Genomic DNA, 18,106 nt, shown 5'->3' with positions numbered 1-18,106 from the left:
TCGGAGGCCAGTTTGAAGGATTGGTTGGAAGGGAAGCCGGCAGGTCCAGAGTGGTATACAGGGGCCGCGGCTGGGAACGGGAACCCTGTAAAGAGCGTTTGTCTTGGACCGAGCGCCTCTGTAGGTGCTAAAGACAATACAGACGGCTCGGAGGCCAGGGCCAACATTCCACTTTACACGTTCTAAGCTCCCCCCCCCCCCCCCCCCCCCCTCCTTTCCTCTGTGTATTTCGTTGGGTCTGCTTCCTCTCTGCAAACTAGCCGGCTAGTTTCAAAATATTTATAGTACATCTGCAAGACATGCTGTTCTCATGTATCCAGGACCGTTTAGCCTCCCGTATTCATTATGCGAGGTAAAACTAATACCAGATTTATAGTTGGGGTCGGGAGGTGGAAGGTGGGGGGGGGAGCGGCTTTGCTCTGGTCTGGGTCTCCCTGTCCATTCCACGGGATGGAGGATGATTTATGGGAGGTGCGCGAGGCACAGGCAAGATGGATAGAGTGACTACGGAGAGAGGTGAACAGGCAGCGCTCCAGACGAGGGCTCGCAGGGGGGCTATCGGCTATCACAGGACCGTTTCCCCAAAGTTCCCATTCATCTCCAACTGTACACTGGTCCGTTCTTCCACCGCTTCAGTTCACCTCGGCCTACAGGCCGGCTCTCTGGCTAGACTAGAGGATGGTATAAGCGAGGATAGAGCGAGGGAGGGGATGATAATGGACTTCTGGATGGATGGAGAGAAGGAGAGTGGGAGGAAGGGAGGGATGGTAGACGATATATACAGGGAGAAAGACAGAAGGAAGAGGGAGGGAGGGAGACGAGAGAGGCTGCATGTATATGTATGTGCATGGAAGCGGTGTGCAGGAATGTCCAGGTGCCTATAAGGCCCAAACCAATGTATAGAAGAGGGCCAAATTTGGGGGGGAATATCCCGCTATAGGGATGCCCAATTGCGCATGCAGACATAAACATTTATACCGGAGAGAAGGCAAATCCACTCATAGAAATGGACAATATGCTAATGTTTTTTTCCACCTTGGACAGGCCATTGAATAAATCTGTTTATCCTGGCTCCTCTCAAATCATGGGCGGTGGTTGTTATCACAGGAATAGTCATTCATTGACAGTGAGTAAAGTCCTACATTGAAAGGAAAAACAAAATAACACCCGTGTGAAGTAATGGCGCTCTTAACATTATGTACATCATTATGAGTGTCTATTTGCTCAGACGTAAAATTCTACATTCACTGTCAATGGGAATTTAATGTTTGTATAGGACGAAATTAGCCGATTTGCTCAGACAATAGGACCTAAAATTCTCCCTTCATTGTCAATGGGAATTTAATGTTTGTGTGGGATGAAAATCTACACTAATAGCTGAATATAGGAGGGGCTAGCACGTCACAAAAAACCCCATGAACATGGGAAATTGCCTGGCATTGACTTTGTCCCGCTACTATGTTTTCAGGGGGGCAATCAACATCAACATCATTGCAGAAACTCGGCCTGTATCCCTCACAAAGTGGCCAATCAGATAGACAGGAAACGAAAATAGCTCTTGAGAGGCTGAAAAGTATCGGTCATGCAGGCACTTCGGACGACCGCAGTTGTGGGCAACAGCATCAAGCAACAGCACTCAAACCTCTGAGGGTCAGGGTCTCTCTCTCTCTCTCTCTCTCTCTTTCCCTCCCCTCCTTTCTGATGGTTTCCTGATCATCATCCAACTCCCTCTCATTCACCGTGGAGCGACTCCGCGACTCCAAACTCTGAGGGCTGAACTCTTACAACCCGGAGCCCCTGCATGCGCACTAGATTGATTCCACGGCATTTAGATGTCAAAACGGGGCTTGGACCGGGCCGTTGGCTCCTGCGCACAGTTTGCCATGCATGGCTCAGGGTGGCTCGAGACATCTGCACATGTGACATCTGCACGAGCGACATCTGATGCCCTGGTGCGCTGCCGCTCGGGAGGGCCCACCCCACTCCACCCCACCCAAATCCCAGCGGAGCATGCACGCTCGAAGGAGTTAACGACTGAGGCTGACAGATCCAAGTCGCTCTGAGATGGCCCTCTGCCCAAAGCCTTAGCCTGTAATTACAGTGAGGCTTATTAGGACTACTGGTCAGCAATGAGTCACTGCAAGGTGGGCGGAGAGAGAGGGGGGGGGGGGGGTGGCAGGGCGGGGTGGATGTTCACATACACAGCCTCCAGCCTGAGATGTCCTTAAAAACAGATGCCAGTCAGGGTTTTATTCCATAACATTAGTAATAACAATAATAAAACCCTGACCGTGAAGGGGAAAACATTGTTTGACAGAATATGAATGGCTATTGTTACTATGATCAGGTGATCTCTGCCCCCTGTTCCTTTCTACAAACGAACCAAGACTTTCCGGCTATATTCCCAGGATGGAGGATGCTTTGCTCCGAGCCTCTAGGACAGCGATGACGCCTACTGCATGGTATTATAGCGAAAAAAATAAAAGTGAGTCCCGAGCAGCGAGACTCGGTGACTGCCGAGTCTCCCAGGGAACATCAATTACGTTGTGAAACGCTGTCCTTCAAATATGATCTATTCTGCGGTGTTGTGTTATGGCGTAGCCGAGAATCTAAATGTCTCACACATAAAAATCCCTCCCTGGCAACAGCCCTGTTGGGATGTGGTCTCGGGCTGACAATTAAATTGTCCGTCTTGGAGCGAGCTCTTTGCCGTGGAAGCACAAGATTTATAGTGGGCCGTTTTGGAGAATTGATAACGTTCAATGTTAAAACTGCCTCTTTTATGGCGTCATAGATCACGGCGATAGGCTGTGGCGTTCCTGAGAGACAGGAAATTGTCCCCAGTAGTTGCAGGACTCACAGACAGTCAGACGTGGAACCAACTCTAGACAATCCTGAAGATGATCGCTGTGTTGTGGGAAAGAAAACACTCCACACAGTGACAATGTGAGCACTGTTTCAAATATATATGGCATGGACAACATAAATGTGTTATAACTGGCAACCAAAACTACCACACACACAAAAACCCAGAACTTTCTCACCAACTAAAAAAGTAACGCTGCAAACTAATTTTAAAGTCGAGCAATCGAAGTCTTGTGTATCTAGAAAGGTCTCGTCCTGTGTCAGGAAGGAGTTTATTACCGTAAAGGAGGAGACAGAGAGGCAGGTACAGCTAGGGTAGAAGAAGTCATTAAACATTAAAACTGTGTTTACATTGGGAGTTCTTGTTATCAGTAATCGCCTCACACTGAGAGGCTGATGATGGGGTAATACTTAGTATGATGGGCCCTCAGGGTGTGCTTCTCTCCCTCTCTCTCTCTCCCTCTCTCTCTCTCTCTCTCTCTCTCTCTCCGAGGCTGTGTATAGTGTGTATGATCCCGTAACTTTCCTGGTCGCTAGAAAGAAAAACTTGAGTTCCCCCCAGCTTGGCCCTAATTGGCTGGACCGGAGTGGAGACAGGCTCCACACACTGATGTGTGTGTGTGTGTGTGTGTGTGTGTAGACTTTAGGAGACATGCATGTGTTTGTTTGCGTGTGTACACATAACCTGCCTTTGCATGTATGCACTGTATGTGTTTGTGTCTGTATACAGTACAATGTGCATGTTATGTGACGTGCGGCATGTGCGTGTAATAGTGTTTTGCCTGGGTGTGCATGTGTGTGTGCATGTGTGTTGGTTCGTGTATGTGCATGATATGTGATGCTCTTGTGCGTGTGTTTGCTTATGGGTCTCGGTGTGTCTGTGTGTCTGTGTGTGTGTGTGTGTGTGTGTGTGTGTGTGTGTGTGTGTGTAGCAGTAAAAGGGGCTGGCTCAGAGGTTCTGGTTAACCAGACAGTAATTTGGAGGCCCAGTGAAGACTCCCAGCAGTCTCTGTTTGTTTACCAGAAGGCCTGCAGGCTCTACTGTTTTCTGCAGCGTTCACATGCTGCCGAAGGGGAGGGCTCAGTTCACAGCCCTGTCTGTGTGTATAGATGATGTATAGGCTGTATTAACACATTGTAAGACCTGTCTGTGTGTATAGATGATGTATAGGCTGTATTATCACATTGTAAGACCTGTCTGTGTGTGTATAGATGATGTATAGGCTGTATTATCACATTGTAAGACCTGTCTGTGTGTATAGATGATGTATAGGCTGTATTATCACATTGTAAGACCTGTCTGTGTGTATAGATGATGTATAGGCTGTATTATCACATTGTAAGACCTGTCTGTGTGTATAGATGATGTATAGGCTGTATTATCACATTGTAAGACCTGTCTGTGTGTAGGTTAAGACCTGAGGCCCATTCTATATACCTCCTGAATCACTAGTTTGCAACACTTTCAACATTTGTCCAAAAAGCGGACTGACCTCATGCTTCCTTCTATGCATGAGGAGTCCAAGCTGCTTCTTTTTACCTGACAGGGGAAAGTTTCCCCGGCCGGACGTAACGCGTGGAAGGAACACGTTATTCCAACCAGTTCCTTTCCCCTCCATCAGGCGCCACGGCTGGGAAAGGGCCATTCTGACTAACTGTTTTGTAAAAGAAAGAAAAAAAGGGGGAAAAAAAGTGTGTTTTGTTATTGCCACTCACTCACTGCTGGTGAAACCTATTGGAAGAGTTTCCAGCTCTCATGACGGTAAAGAACAGTGGCATCTCTCCTGCTCCGCTATTGAGCTCATACATCTTTTAAACTACGCCACTGTAATTCAAGGCAACAAAATAACATACGTTTCCTATGCTTCCTTGAAACGGAAGCTTTGTCATGAATAAGAAAACACAAAGAGCTCGACTTCACACACACACACACACACACACACACACACACACACACACACACACACACACACACACACGCGCACACACGCACACACACACACACACACACACACACACACACAAATGCACCAACACACAGTACACGCACACGCGCACAGAAAAAAACCCCAAACGTTAAAATGTGTTTGTCAGCAAAAAGGAAAGAAAATGACTGCTATTTCTGTTTGTGCTGCTGAGAGTAATTCTCTGGAGACAGAACTGCATGCTCTCTGTCCCAATTGGGCTTTTTGTTTCCATCTCTCTACCCACCCGAGCAGGAATAAAAATAAAACAATAGAATTCAAAAGAGCACAACTCCTAGCCTGTCATTTAGCACTAACTCTCAATTGTTCTCTGTGAGCTGTCCTCCCTCCCTCCCTCCCTCACCCCTGCGCACACACACACACACACACACACACACACACACACACACACACACACACACACACACACACACACACACACACACACACACACACACACACACACTCATGACAAGAGGTTAAAAGAGACAAAGAGAGAGAGCGAGGGGGAGAGAAGCTTTGAGAGTATCACTCTAATAAAATATTCCCACTACGCTGAAATCTCCCGTTCCTCAGTCAGGAGAAGATAAGTGGAGGAGACCTGTTATTGGTCTGAGACCAAAAAACATGGAGAGAGAGAGAGAGAGAGAGAGAGAGAGAGAGAGGGGGAGAGAGAGAGAGAGGGAGAGAGAGAGTGAGGGGAGAAGAGAAAGAAAAACAGAGATGAAAGACAGGTACAGAGGGGGAGGAAAGCATGAGAAAACAAGCGAGAGAGAGAGAGAGAGAGAGACAGAGAGGGAGGCCTATTTCCTCAGAGCACAGACAGAGAGATGAAATTGAAGGAGAACAGAGCAAAACTGCGTCTAACAGCAGAGGCGGAATGAAGTGAAAGGTACAGACGTCTGTTGGAAGTGACAGGATTCAGGATGCGAGTCGGAGAGTCTGTTCCAGTTTGGATCACGCTCCAAATCGCGGCTTTGATTTTAGACAGCTTGAGTTGCTTGTCGAAGTGATACCATCAGTCGGATATTGATACCAAACAGTCTTCACACTCTGTAGCGAAAGCTTTCGAGGCCAACTGAACTCTCGCATGTGTCTTTGTACTTGTTGTGAGGTACTTTTGTTTTTAAGCATTCTAATATAGTGGAGTTTGGCTGAAGCTTGCCACAAAGAATAAAGCCTTACACAAGACTTACAGACTTAACAAGTGTAACCAAATGGATATACACAAACTTCAATTTATTTCCATTTGCACTTTCAGCGTTAAACACTAAGGAGAGAGAGAGAGAGAGAGAGAGAGAGAGAGCTCAATTGACCCTCATGCGTTTTGAGTTCTTTCTCTCAGTGGCATGAGTGAGTGCCAATTTCTTTGTTCCTTTGTCCTACGGGGTAAAGAATCCCCATCTCACACTCTTTAACTTTATCCGTCCTTCCCTATGTATCTCTCTCTCTTTTACTTCATCACTTCTCCCCTAGCCCCATGTGTGTGTGTGTGTGTGTGTGTGTCCCTCTCTTTCTCTCTCCCCCTGCTCATTCAGAAAGCCACGTTCTTTTATAAATGAGCGCTATCCTCTCTGGCGTGGCCCGGTCCCCGGGGAGCAGTAACTACCAGCCACACACACACACTGTCATGCACTTCAAAGCTTGGCACCCAACGACACACACCTACACACACACTCCTTCTATCCCTCCGCTGTCCCAGGGGCGTATAGGGTTTCACTGTGCATGTGTGCTTGAATGCTCCGCTGCCTGCGTGCGTGTGTGTGTGTTTGTGTGTGTGTGACTGCGTGTGTGTGTGTGTGTGTGTGCGTGTGTGTGTGTGTGTGTGTGGGGGGGGGGGGGGGGTCATATGCAGTGAGTGTCCACATGTGTGCACTGTTCACATTTGCATTTGTGTCTGTGAGTGTGGGGGGCATAATAACATCTTTGTGCGGGCACGTTTGCACGCTCGCGTGCGTGTGTGCGCGTGTGTCTAATTTGTGTCACAGGTGGTGAGATGCTGCCGACTCTGTGCTTGATTATTGCGGTGAGCAAAGCAACGCCACCCTATCACGTTTGTCATCGCCCTCTTCCTGAGAGCGTGGGAGGGAGGGAGGGAAGACAAGAAGCAGAGAAGGGGAAGGAAGCGAGAAGAGAAGAAGGTAATGGTGTAGATTAGAACGGTGGTTTTCCAAAAAAATTCATATCAAGGACCATTATTTATTCAGCATTTGAACCACGGACCACCAATTTGATGAGATTTAGCCTCTCAGACCCAAAACTAAAGAATATCGTGTTTGTCGTCGGATAAGATCTTGTCCACGTTGATCCAAAATAACAATTCTTCTATGTTCTCTACTTGTAAATGAAGTCATGCAGATGTTTAACAATACATTAACTCTTGAGAGTGTAAAATGAAACCAAATGGACCCGTAATGGACCCGGGTCCATTTGGCTTCATTGTACCCTCTCAAAGAGTTAAAGATCTATAAAGGGTAGATTTGGTTACCAACTCTCCATCATTTAGCTGGGGACCACCTGGAACCCCCTCAAGGAAAACCACTGGACAGGAGAGGAGGTTTTAGAACGGTAAACGTTCTCCCCCCACACAGTGCCAGATGGAAGATGGTTGGTGAAACCAGTCTTTCTACTGTTGTACAGTACGTGTCACCAGCACAAGAGTGTCCATTTCTTTATTACCCTGTCTCTCTCTCTACCGGTCCTTCTCCACTTGTCTCTCTATAGTTCACTAGAATACTGGAAAGCTCGCCTCAAAACACAGCCACCCTGGCCAAAACCTGTAACCTTATTCCTAAACTCCCAGTAAAACTACTGCATGCCTAACCCCTAAAACTTATTTGTAACCTTATTCTCTGTAAAACAAATACAAAAATCACACCACCGAGCGGTCTTATACCTATTCTTCTCCCTCTGTGTTTTTCTCTGCTAGTCTCTCTCTCTCTCTCTCTCTCTCTCTCTCTCTCTCTCTCTCTCTCTCTCTCTCTGACATTCATCTAAAACAGCAAAAAGATTATTAAGCCTCTCTGTCTCTTTAACCCTCTGATTGGCTTGGTCAATAAATAGTCTCCAATTCAAATTGTGATTCACATAAACAAGGAAAACGCGCTTTGTCTAAATCTATATGTCTGTCCTTGGTTGCCTTTCTCCATGTCTCTCTCCCTCGTTTTCCCTCTCTCACTTATAATAGGCATAACAAAACTACACTGTCCCACTCCTGCTCCTTCCAACTCACTCTCTGTCCCTCTGTCTTGCACGCACGCACGCACGCACGGACGCACACGCCTGTACAGTATTCCCAGAACTCCATAAAAGAGTGTGTGTGTTGTGTGTGTGTGTGTGGGCGTTTCCAGGTTGGGTGGGCACTCTGCTGTTCAGGTGTGTATTTGATCTGTGGTGTTCACACCTCTGTGCTGTCAGAGGAGGAGGAGGGGGGTGGGGGGTTTACTGTCCTGAACAGTGTGCGTGGGCAGGTAATTTGAGCAAATTAGGAGATGGGGCCTGCGCGGCGCTATTAATGACACCCCATCCCGTGCTGTATACGTCCAGCCATTGTTCCCCCTCCCGCGTTCACACACACCTTTCTTTTCTTTCTTCTTCCGCTCTCTGCGCCCCTCCAAACCCACCCACCTTCCACCCCTCCAAACCCACCCACCCACCTACCTCCCCTCCAAACCCACCCACCCACCTTCCCTCCAAACCCACCCACCCACCCACCTACCTCCCCTCCAAACCCACCCACCCACCTTCCCTCCAAACCCACCCACCCACCCACCTTCCCTCCAAACCCACCCACCCACCTTCCTCCCCTCCAAACCCACCCACCCACCTTCCTCCCCTCCAAACCCACCCACCTTCCTCCCCTCCAAACCCACCCACCCACCTTCCTCCCCTCCAAACCCACCCACCCACCTTCCTCCCCTCCAAACCCACCCACCCACCTTCCCGTCCCATCTGCGCCCACTGGCTCAACCCCTCTGTATATGGAATGCACATACACACACATGCGCATACATGTGCACACTCACACACGTATATACAGACACACAGATACACACACGTTAACACGTACGCACGCACGCGCACACACAAACGGTGTGTGGTGGTGGTGGTGGTGGTGGGGGGGGGGGGGGGGGGGGGGGGGGGGATTGGTTCCAGGTGCCAGTTTGAGTGAGCGCATTAATCAAGCGGACAGGTCCTCCTGTCACAGACCCCCCCCCCCCCGCCTCGCCCCTCCTACACACACACACACACACACACACACACACACACACACACACACACACACACTGCACAGACACACACACACACACACACACACACACACACACACACACACACACACACACACACACACACACACACACACACACACAGGGCCCCACACTCTAGGCTACTGTACAGCACACATCTCACCATACACAGGACTATGACATGACATGTGAATAAATATGGTATTTGTTTGTCTCACTGCATTGACTAAATTGTTTCTTGTACCCTAATTGTGCTGCATTAGGCCATATGACCACATTGCTATACTTATAGTATAGCTAAAGACCCACAATAGCTACTTGTTGTTGTAGATGTAAATGTCACAATGTCACATACATCTACTGTGGAAACGCATACTTATTCATTCACTTATACACATACTTTATTATATGTTATGTTCAGTTTGGGACAAACTTGACCTTGACCATATCAATTACTGGCATTAGCCTGTTCCCAAACTCCACCGGTAATCTAAGACTGTTTGAGAAAAGCAGCCGATCCAAAATATCTACTGGGAAAACAACTTTTAGTCCGGGCTTTTTTCGTTTCCTTTAATTATCTATACGCAGTGATGAGTGATAAATGATTTTTTTGTGACCTTTCAGAAGAAAAGGCGAGGCGTGAGATGTGATCCACGCCTGAAGAAAGAAACCCCCAGAAACAGTGTGTGTGTGTGTGTGTGTGTGTGTAGTTATACCGGGCTGACAGCTCCAACCACCTATTGATCATTGTCACACTCACCGAGAAACCTTGCGAGTTGAGTTAAGCATCCAAATTATATTCCCCAGTACGGCGGTGTCGCTTGCCATGCACAAGGAACAGACATAACTTGTAGATCTGTTCTTTGTGGCAACAAGTGACTCTCGTGCGTTGTTCTTCTTGTGTGCTCAGGATGACCCAGCCACCCACCCCCCCGCCGTCAAAGTCGATGGTTTTGTGTTACCAAATGTGTCTTTTAAATGCCGAAAAGCTATAGAAGAAAGAGAAAGGAAGGAAGTCATACTAAAATCAACAGGCTTGCTTCTCTTGTAACCCAAATAAATGATGTTTGTGTATTATGGCACATATAAAGAAGTGCTGGTGCATCATGCAAGCGACAATAAACAAGCTTGGTTGCAGCAAAGCCTTGAGTTATGATATTTTGCTTTCGTAGCCTAATATTTATGTCGTTTCAGTCAGTGGCTATATTTTTCCTTACTGACTATAGCTCCTACAGTAACAGCATGGTTTAATAGCTGTTGCAGTGTTTTGTTATTTAATTTACCCCATTCTACAAAATGTTCTGATGGCCACATGATGATGATGGTGGTGGTGGTGGTGGTGGTGAAGAAGCTATTGTTGGTAAGTCTAGGATTGTAGCTACATTAAATAGGCTAATGTGTATATGCCACTATATAATTGATAAGTATAGGCCTACTAGCCTGGGCTACTTGGCATTATTTTACATGCAGTGTGCTGTAAGGGCTTCCATAATTTGCTATTTATAGACAGTAAACTTAAACTTTAAACAAAATAACAATCATAAAATCACTACAGAATGTCAATTAATTGTATTCTTATAGCCTATTTCCATCACTGCAGCGACTACAGTAGACACAGTTCCATCATCTACAGTTCTACACTAATATAAGATTGAGCTGGTAGTTTTTACTAGGTACCTGTATATATGCTGTAGTTTTTAGGTACCGGTATATATGCTTCTGGTAGTTTTTAGGTTTATGCTGCTGGTAGTTTTTAGGTATGTTGCTGGTAGTTTTTAGGTATATGCTGCTGGTAGTTTTTAGGTATGTTGCTGGTAGTTTTTAGGTATATGCTGCTGGTAGTTTTTAGGTATGTTGCTGGTAGTTTTTAGGTATATGCTGCTGGTAGTTTTTAGGTATGCTGCTGGTAGTTTTTAGGTATGCTGCTGGTAGTTTTTAGGTATATATGCTGCTGGTAGTTTTTAGGTATAATGCTACTGGTCGTTTTTCGCTGGTAGTTTTTAGGTATATGTTGCTGGTAGTTTCTAGGCAGCTGAGTAGTTCATCTTCTCAGATGTTTTTAAATTGTGTTTTTTACACAGAGGGTTGACTACCTGGATGTGTGTGGATCTGAGTTTTGAGTCATGAATTGGTATTTTTATTTATTTATTTAACATCCCATCAGCTGATCCTATCTTCTGATCAAGGTTACATTGAATTTGAATGGATGGAGATACCCTTTTCGTTCTCAATAATGAAATATCATGTTAATATCAAACTTTGCACGCACGCACGCGCACACAGTATATATGGGGGATCCGACATTCCTTAGACTAACAAGGGGGGAAAAAGCTGCCCTCTCCCTGGTGCAGAGAGACAGAACAGGTAGGGCCTTGTGTAGGTGCCGCGACTGCACTCAAGCTCACATCGTTACACAGGGCTGAACCCAAACATTCAGGAGTCTTGCTTCGCACTCCATATTTCCCCCTTATAGAAACATGTATCACGCCTGTGGAGGCTGCATGCGCCGCTCTGGGCCTTTCCTCTCACATAGGAGTTTAACCCCATTTAGACTTGACACCTGATTCTACAAATGTCTTCTAAATCATGACAGTTTTCTGAAAAATCTATATGTTTCTGTATCAGTGGTTCTCAACCTATTTGTCAAGGACCCCCAGAATTATATGTAATTGGCCACGGACCCCCATCTCAAAATATGTTGTTCCAGGGACCCCCCAGAAGCAAATAATAATATATGCTAAAAAAAAGTTTCACGAATTTTCAAAGCATACACTTTTACTCCGGGTAGCTCCGTCGGTAGAGCACTCGCCTTTCGACCGCAAGGTCATGGGTTCGAACCTGGGCACCGCCAACTCAGCGTATGAAGAGGACTGCATGGGAGCTGATGGTAGGTGTTGCGCTCCACCTCCAACCCATCGCCCAGAGGCATTGAAATAGACAATGAGCCTCTCTGACTTACTTACTTATTTACATTCTGAATACGGGACTCTCACAATGTGTTCATCAGTTACATACTGAAGAAAAACCCTATACTTGCTCTCATGGTTGTAAGATTCCTCGCCAATGGATAAGATAAATCAGATAATGTTACATGAATGACTAAACACCCATGTCTAAATAGAATATAAAGTGGATAGCCAAAACGGGAGAAAAATGCATAGTTGGGAGAACATTAGATGCACTGGACAGAAACCTAGCCGTGTGAGGTAAGTATACGAGTGAGGGATATAACCCTGGTGTTCTGTTTCATTATGTTTCATTATGGGGGAATGGCTTCCAAGATAGACCCATTTTCAAAGTGTTAGGTAGTTACTTCCTCTCCAAGGACTTATATCGGATCACTGTAATTCACCCAGCGTGATGCAATTGAAATGGATGAAGGGGCTCTTGTAAAGTGTGAAAATAGCACAGCAAAGCATTAAAAAGTCTCACAGGCTAATGCGACTGGCATTACAGCTACTCAGTAATTATGGCGTATTTAAAAAATCTGGGATTTAGCCCACGTCAACGTTTGTAGAAGTATTATTATAATTGTTATTGGAATACAGTTGGCGAAAGTGACTTTAATTTGACCAAAAAGGCACTGTTCGGTTTAAATTCGTTTTTTGTTTGAATTAAGCAACAGGCATATATAGTCCACATTAGCACATGAAGAGAGAGCTACTGAAAAAAACAGATCACATTTACAGATCATTATCACTTTGAAAAGAGAGTTCTTGGATATGATCTGTCAAATCAAACTTTACAGTAAGGCGCGTGGTAACAACTGGCATCCCCATTGTAACATCGTGATTCGCCGGCAGCCCGGCAAACATGTGGATGGTAGCTACTGTACATAAATAATAGCTACACTAACACAGAGCAGTGCCTTGGGGGGTGTATTTACTTTGTAGTCTCTGTTTGCTGTTGCAGTCTTCGCGTTACGGGGGAGCAACACGTGAGCTCAGCCTGTTGTAAGTCTTTCTCTTTATGCTCTCCCACAATAACTTCAATAACTCCTCCATGCTTTGTTTGGCAGGATGACACACACACGGAGAAGGAATATGAATCAATGGGCTGGGAGTCGGTGGCTGAGTGATCTGGAGATGACAACAAAGCACGTCAGGGGTAAAAACATCTCGCTGTACTGCCTTGGGGATCAGGCATTCCCTGTTCTATATATGCTTCTGGAGCGCTTAATTATAGTCCGGGTCCGGGATGTACTATATTGTAACACAGCCGTGGTGGCGTTTTAATTCTTACTGAATATTTCTTTCAATATTCAGTAGTTCGGACAGTTTCTCAACAGGTACTGTACAGTAGTAGACCAGCTGTTCTTCCCCACCCTTTTATATATAATGATGAAAGGTGGAATATATGAGAGGTGCAAAATGTAAAAAGTAAAATCAGTGTAATTTTGATGTACTTTTTTTTTAAAGAAATTACCTCATCATAGACATGCAAGCATTCGCACCGTACACGTGCATGCACCCAGACAAACACACACTCCCCAACCTTCACAACATTCATGGCAATAAGCAACATGTCGTGCCACTGCAGTGCAGTCACTCACAGGTTACGGTGTTCCCATTCCACACGCGTTTAAGTTTTGGCCTCAGGCTATACATTTAAGGCCACAACCAACCGCATCATTCACTGCCATAGACAACCCAAGAATACAGACAAATTAATCTATCTCTTTTCACATGAACAGTCAAGTTCATGTGTCATTCAAGTAATGTAAACTGCTGGCACTAAATGGGTTCTAATACGCTGGTGCCTGCACCATATAGAGATCCCAAACAATCATACACTACACACAGACACATTTTTGCTCCATCAATGAGCCTGCTAGGATTGAATAACATGTTTGCCTCAAAGGTACAATTAAGCAGTGCTAAATGGGGCTCCTTTGAGCTTGGGGTTGAGGAGGAGAAGTCTTCCACGCACGGTAGCAGCCAGTGAAACCCCCCCCAACCCCCCGAAACTCCGACTTTTTTTTGTTGGTCAAATTACCTATTGATGATGGCTGGGCTTCATGTCTACTCCTAGGCCGGGGGAACAGGCTTGGGGTGGGAAAGGAGAGGAGCGGGGGTGGGGGGGGGAAGGAGGATTTGTCTGGTTGGCTTTTTAAGATGTCTCCTTGCGTCTCCGAGACGCAGGCCTGTGGTTAGATCTGAAGGCAGCGCTTATGCAACAGAAGCCGCCTTTCTCAAGTACATATAGGGTTTCCCTGCAAATTATTGGGAGATTTTCTTTTTGGCGGTGGGGGGGGGGGGGGACGACTTTTCCGCCCCAGAGTCTTCTGATATTTGCCCATGTCGTCCAAGCGTTCTTTTGATGATCTCAGTGTTCGTCTGCGTAAGCTTGTTTTCTTTTTCAGAGTTGTTTTTTTATATTTCTCTTGCATGCACAACTTCACTAAATGATAATTGCTCCCATGACTTAATTGTCTACATGTAATTAAGTTTGTAATATAGTAAATAGGCACTAAAGTGTTCCCTGGAGAGCCACGGTGGTTGGGTGGGTGCCACACATGTTGAAGATTATTCCGCCCTCTCTCCATCTGCCAGTGTGAGAAGTTATAAAAAATGTATTCGAGGCAATTAAATCCAAATTGCTTGATGTAAATGCCAAGACAAATTTTAATGAGGCCTTTTCTTAATAGGAGTGTTTGCCCTCTCTCTCTTTCCCTCCATCTCTCTCTCCCTGACTCTCTCTCTCCTTCTCTAACTCTCTCTCTCTCTCTTCCTCTCTCTCTCTGACTCTGAGTCTGCCTGATTTATCACTGGGAATGTACACTCAGGCCTAAATTAAAAATGTCCCTCAAAACTCAGACCGCGGGAGTTGGAGTGAGCTGCTTTGTGAGCAGCAAAACAATATCTTCTAACTGGCGATCTCCTCTGCTGCTGGGAAACAATGTACAAAAAAACAAAAACAAGAAGCACTCCAGAAAACGAAAACAAAACTCACAAAGCATGACCTGACCTTAAGTTAAACCATCTTTTTATTGTAATATAAAAATATATATAAATTGTGGAGAAACAACAGCGAACTGAATTAAATTCAGCCTGTGTAATTCAAGCGGCACACAGATAAAACTTTGCACGTTTGTGTGGCTTTCCTATAAGGCTTAAATCTGACTTTGTATTTAAATCCAATTCAATTTAATAAAACTTAATCAAACGTAACTTGGTAAATCTCTCGGGCCAATCTCAATACCTCCACTGACCAAAAGGAAAATATAAAAAGTTGATGTTGCCAAGGTTAGCTGATCCCTATACGTTCTAACTATACAGTATCCCAAAATATAAACAGAAGAGAAATTACAGAGGTCTTATAAAAATGTGAGAATACGGACGTTCGTAAGGGGCTGCTTAACAGAATGGGTTTAACTGCCTTAACAGACCTTTACGGCCAGATCTTCCTCAACCGAGACAGCCTCAATTTCTAACATGGATTCATCGGTGATTATCACAACGCCAGTCACCAAACACATCGGTCGTTCGTCACCTTGTCTCCCAGGCACATAGTCTCCCATCCCGAAGCATTGCCACACATCTGCCTCTCCAGTACCTCTCTTCCTCTGCCTTGTACTACAGCATGCTTTCAATTTCCTGCGGCACCGGGTTCCTCTCCGCGTTCTCCCGCGCTCCGACCCCGAGAGACGCACCGTGGGGTCAGGGGTTAACGTGGTAATAGGCGGTGGTGATTGGTAGAAGTAGCTCTCCCTCCCCTTGGCTTTCAGAGCACATTAGGCGGGCCACGCTTCTGTAGAGCCGGGGAGGCCAGCCCAGTGCAGCTGTGCGCCCGCCTGACCACGGAGCAGCTTTCCCAACGACTCCTTAAAAACATCTTTTAAACATTTGATTTGGACAGAGGAGCGGAGGATATGGAGCGGAGTGTGAGGGGAATCTATTAAACTGAGCGCCTCTCTCTCTGTCTGTCTGTCTCTCTCTCTACCTCTCACACACACACACACACACACACACACACACACACACACACACACACACACACACACACACACACACACACACACACACACACACACACACACACACACACACACACACACACACACACACACACACACACACACACACACACACACACACACACACACACACACACACACACACACACACACACACACACCAAACTGTCTATATATGAATTCAGAAAAAGTCTGTCTGGTAAATTTAAAGCAGCATTAATTCTTGTTGTGATTTGGTGTATGATCAAATTAGCCAGTGTAAATAAGTTGTCACAATAGAATATATCATACCCAAAATAATGTGAATATATATATATTATATATATGTACATTATATATATTATATATATATGCAGCTACTGTTCAAAGATCTTGAAGCAATTACACCCTCATTTTCAGCAGGATTCACTTGGTGTGCCAAATAGCAGGACCTTTAATGTGGGCTCTGTAAAATATGTGGCAAAGGCTTAAAGTGATGTAAATGTATAGTGAATTTCAATGGAATAATAATAATAATAATAAATCCTTAATAATAATAAAGTGAAATATGTAGGTAATCTTTATAAAAAAAATACAAATTCATTCAAAGGTTTCTGTGCTACTCATAGTTCTAATATCATTAATATGCACACATATCAAGGCTATAGATAATAGGACTATGTATCTGTTAGTGAGTTGTTAATAGCAAACTTTTTTTTTAACTTTTGTAATCATTTGCGAAGTTGAAATTTTAGTTAAAAAAAGTGTTTAAACTCTATGACTTTGACTGAAATGAGATAACTCAATTTCCACACGCTGTGCCATCTCGTTTCTCGAATAAGGAGCCATATCCGTGTGCATTTTTATTTTATAGATGATAAATGTTGTTAGAGGTTTCAAAATGAGGGGGTAGACTTTCTAGACATCATAAACGCTCAAAAATAAGAGCGGCCTGTGCACGGACAAGTTCAGCAAGTTCAGCGAGACCTTCTGCATGTGGGCTGACTAATCAATACTCCTGGCCTACGCACTCAGACCCAACACAGACACCCAACACAAGCTCTTGGGGCCAAACAACCCTCTAATCCCAACATCTTGTTCCAATGCTCGACTGTAAACTGTGCTGTACAGCGACTGTTTACGTTTGTCAGAAATATCACCCCGTGCTTTTGTTTTTGGTTCCGCAATGGCATCGCTTTGTAAATGCAGGGCTGTGTGTTGCACAACATGTCATCTACTCTACTCAGAAATATTTATAAACAATACGCAGAGTAAATACTGGGATCTCTAAATGCGGAGAGAGCTCCCCCCCCCCTTTCTAGATTTGAGCACCACAAAACCCTTGATGATACTGTAGTCGGGTCTTTCTCGCACCACAAGCCCTTTTGTTGATAACTGGGCTCTTTGATAACCGTAGCTGATCCCCTCCACTCCGCTGGAACCAAACCCTCCGAAAACCCTCGATATATATGCCTCCGAAATCCTCAACCCCTGGACCCCCGAACCTTCAACGCCCCAAACCTCAAGACCAAAGACGTGAAGCCCACTGTCCGCGATGCGAGACCCCAGCCAGCCCGCCACCTGTATGCACAGCAACCCCAGGACAGCAATCAGTCAAGTATAGGCTGTAGTGTACTCACCCCAGAAGAAGTTCTGTTGACATGGTGTCACTGTGCTGAAGAGGCTGTTTGATGCCATAGTTGTTGCTTCTGGTTGCAGTGGCGAACCCTTTCGTTCCTCTGCGGTTTCCGTGACCCTTGACCCGTCCTAAACCAAGAGCACGCAGCATGTCATGGAGATGCTTTTGAAAAAAAAAAAAAGGCAGGAAAAAAAAAGGCAAAACCCATCCACAAGAAATGCTTTTTCGTATCAACTATTTGGAAGACCACAAGTAACAACCAGGTCTGGTTTTATAAGAAAGAAAAAAAAAGAAAAACTATGAAGAGGCAAATATCGCGTCTGCGGATGGATCAGATGGTGTCGGACTTTGCTTGCTTGGCGAGTGTGGTTGGAAGACGTACTTACTCGCTTAGCGCCGTCCCTGTGACTGGTGCCGGCCCGCGACGATTAAC

General features: G+C 45.5%; 1 protein-coding gene across 3 annotated transcripts in view; it reads right to left on the bottom strand.

Moving 5' to 3' along the window:
* runx2b (RUNX family transcription factor 2b) overlaps nucleotides 1-18,106 on the bottom strand; it is a 61,537-nt gene that overhangs the window by 43,054 nt on the left and 377 nt on the right. For 2 of the 3 annotated variants that reach the window (XM_080790789.1, XM_080790786.1), the window contains exons 1-2: nucleotides 18,060-18,106; nucleotides 17,675-17,801 (exon numbers count right to left, since the gene is read on the bottom strand). The exon at nucleotides 18,060-18,106 is cut by the window's right edge. In XM_080790789.1, the coding sequence (XP_080646915.1) occupies nucleotides 17,675-17,732 (58 nt within the window). In that variant the 5' untranslated portion in view covers nucleotides 17,733-17,801; nucleotides 18,060-18,106. Of the gene's footprint in view, nucleotides 1-17,674; nucleotides 17,802-18,055 lie in introns of all 3 variants that reach the window. The other variant, XM_080790787.1, reaches the window with a different exon arrangement.

Source organism: Protomyctophum bolini (assembly GCF_963924005.1).
Source record: "Protomyctophum bolini genome assembly, chromosome: 19".
NCBI lineage: Eukaryota > Metazoa > Chordata > Actinopteri > Myctophiformes > Myctophidae > Protomyctophum > Protomyctophum bolini.
This window is presented reverse-complemented; position numbering and strand designations above follow the sequence as displayed.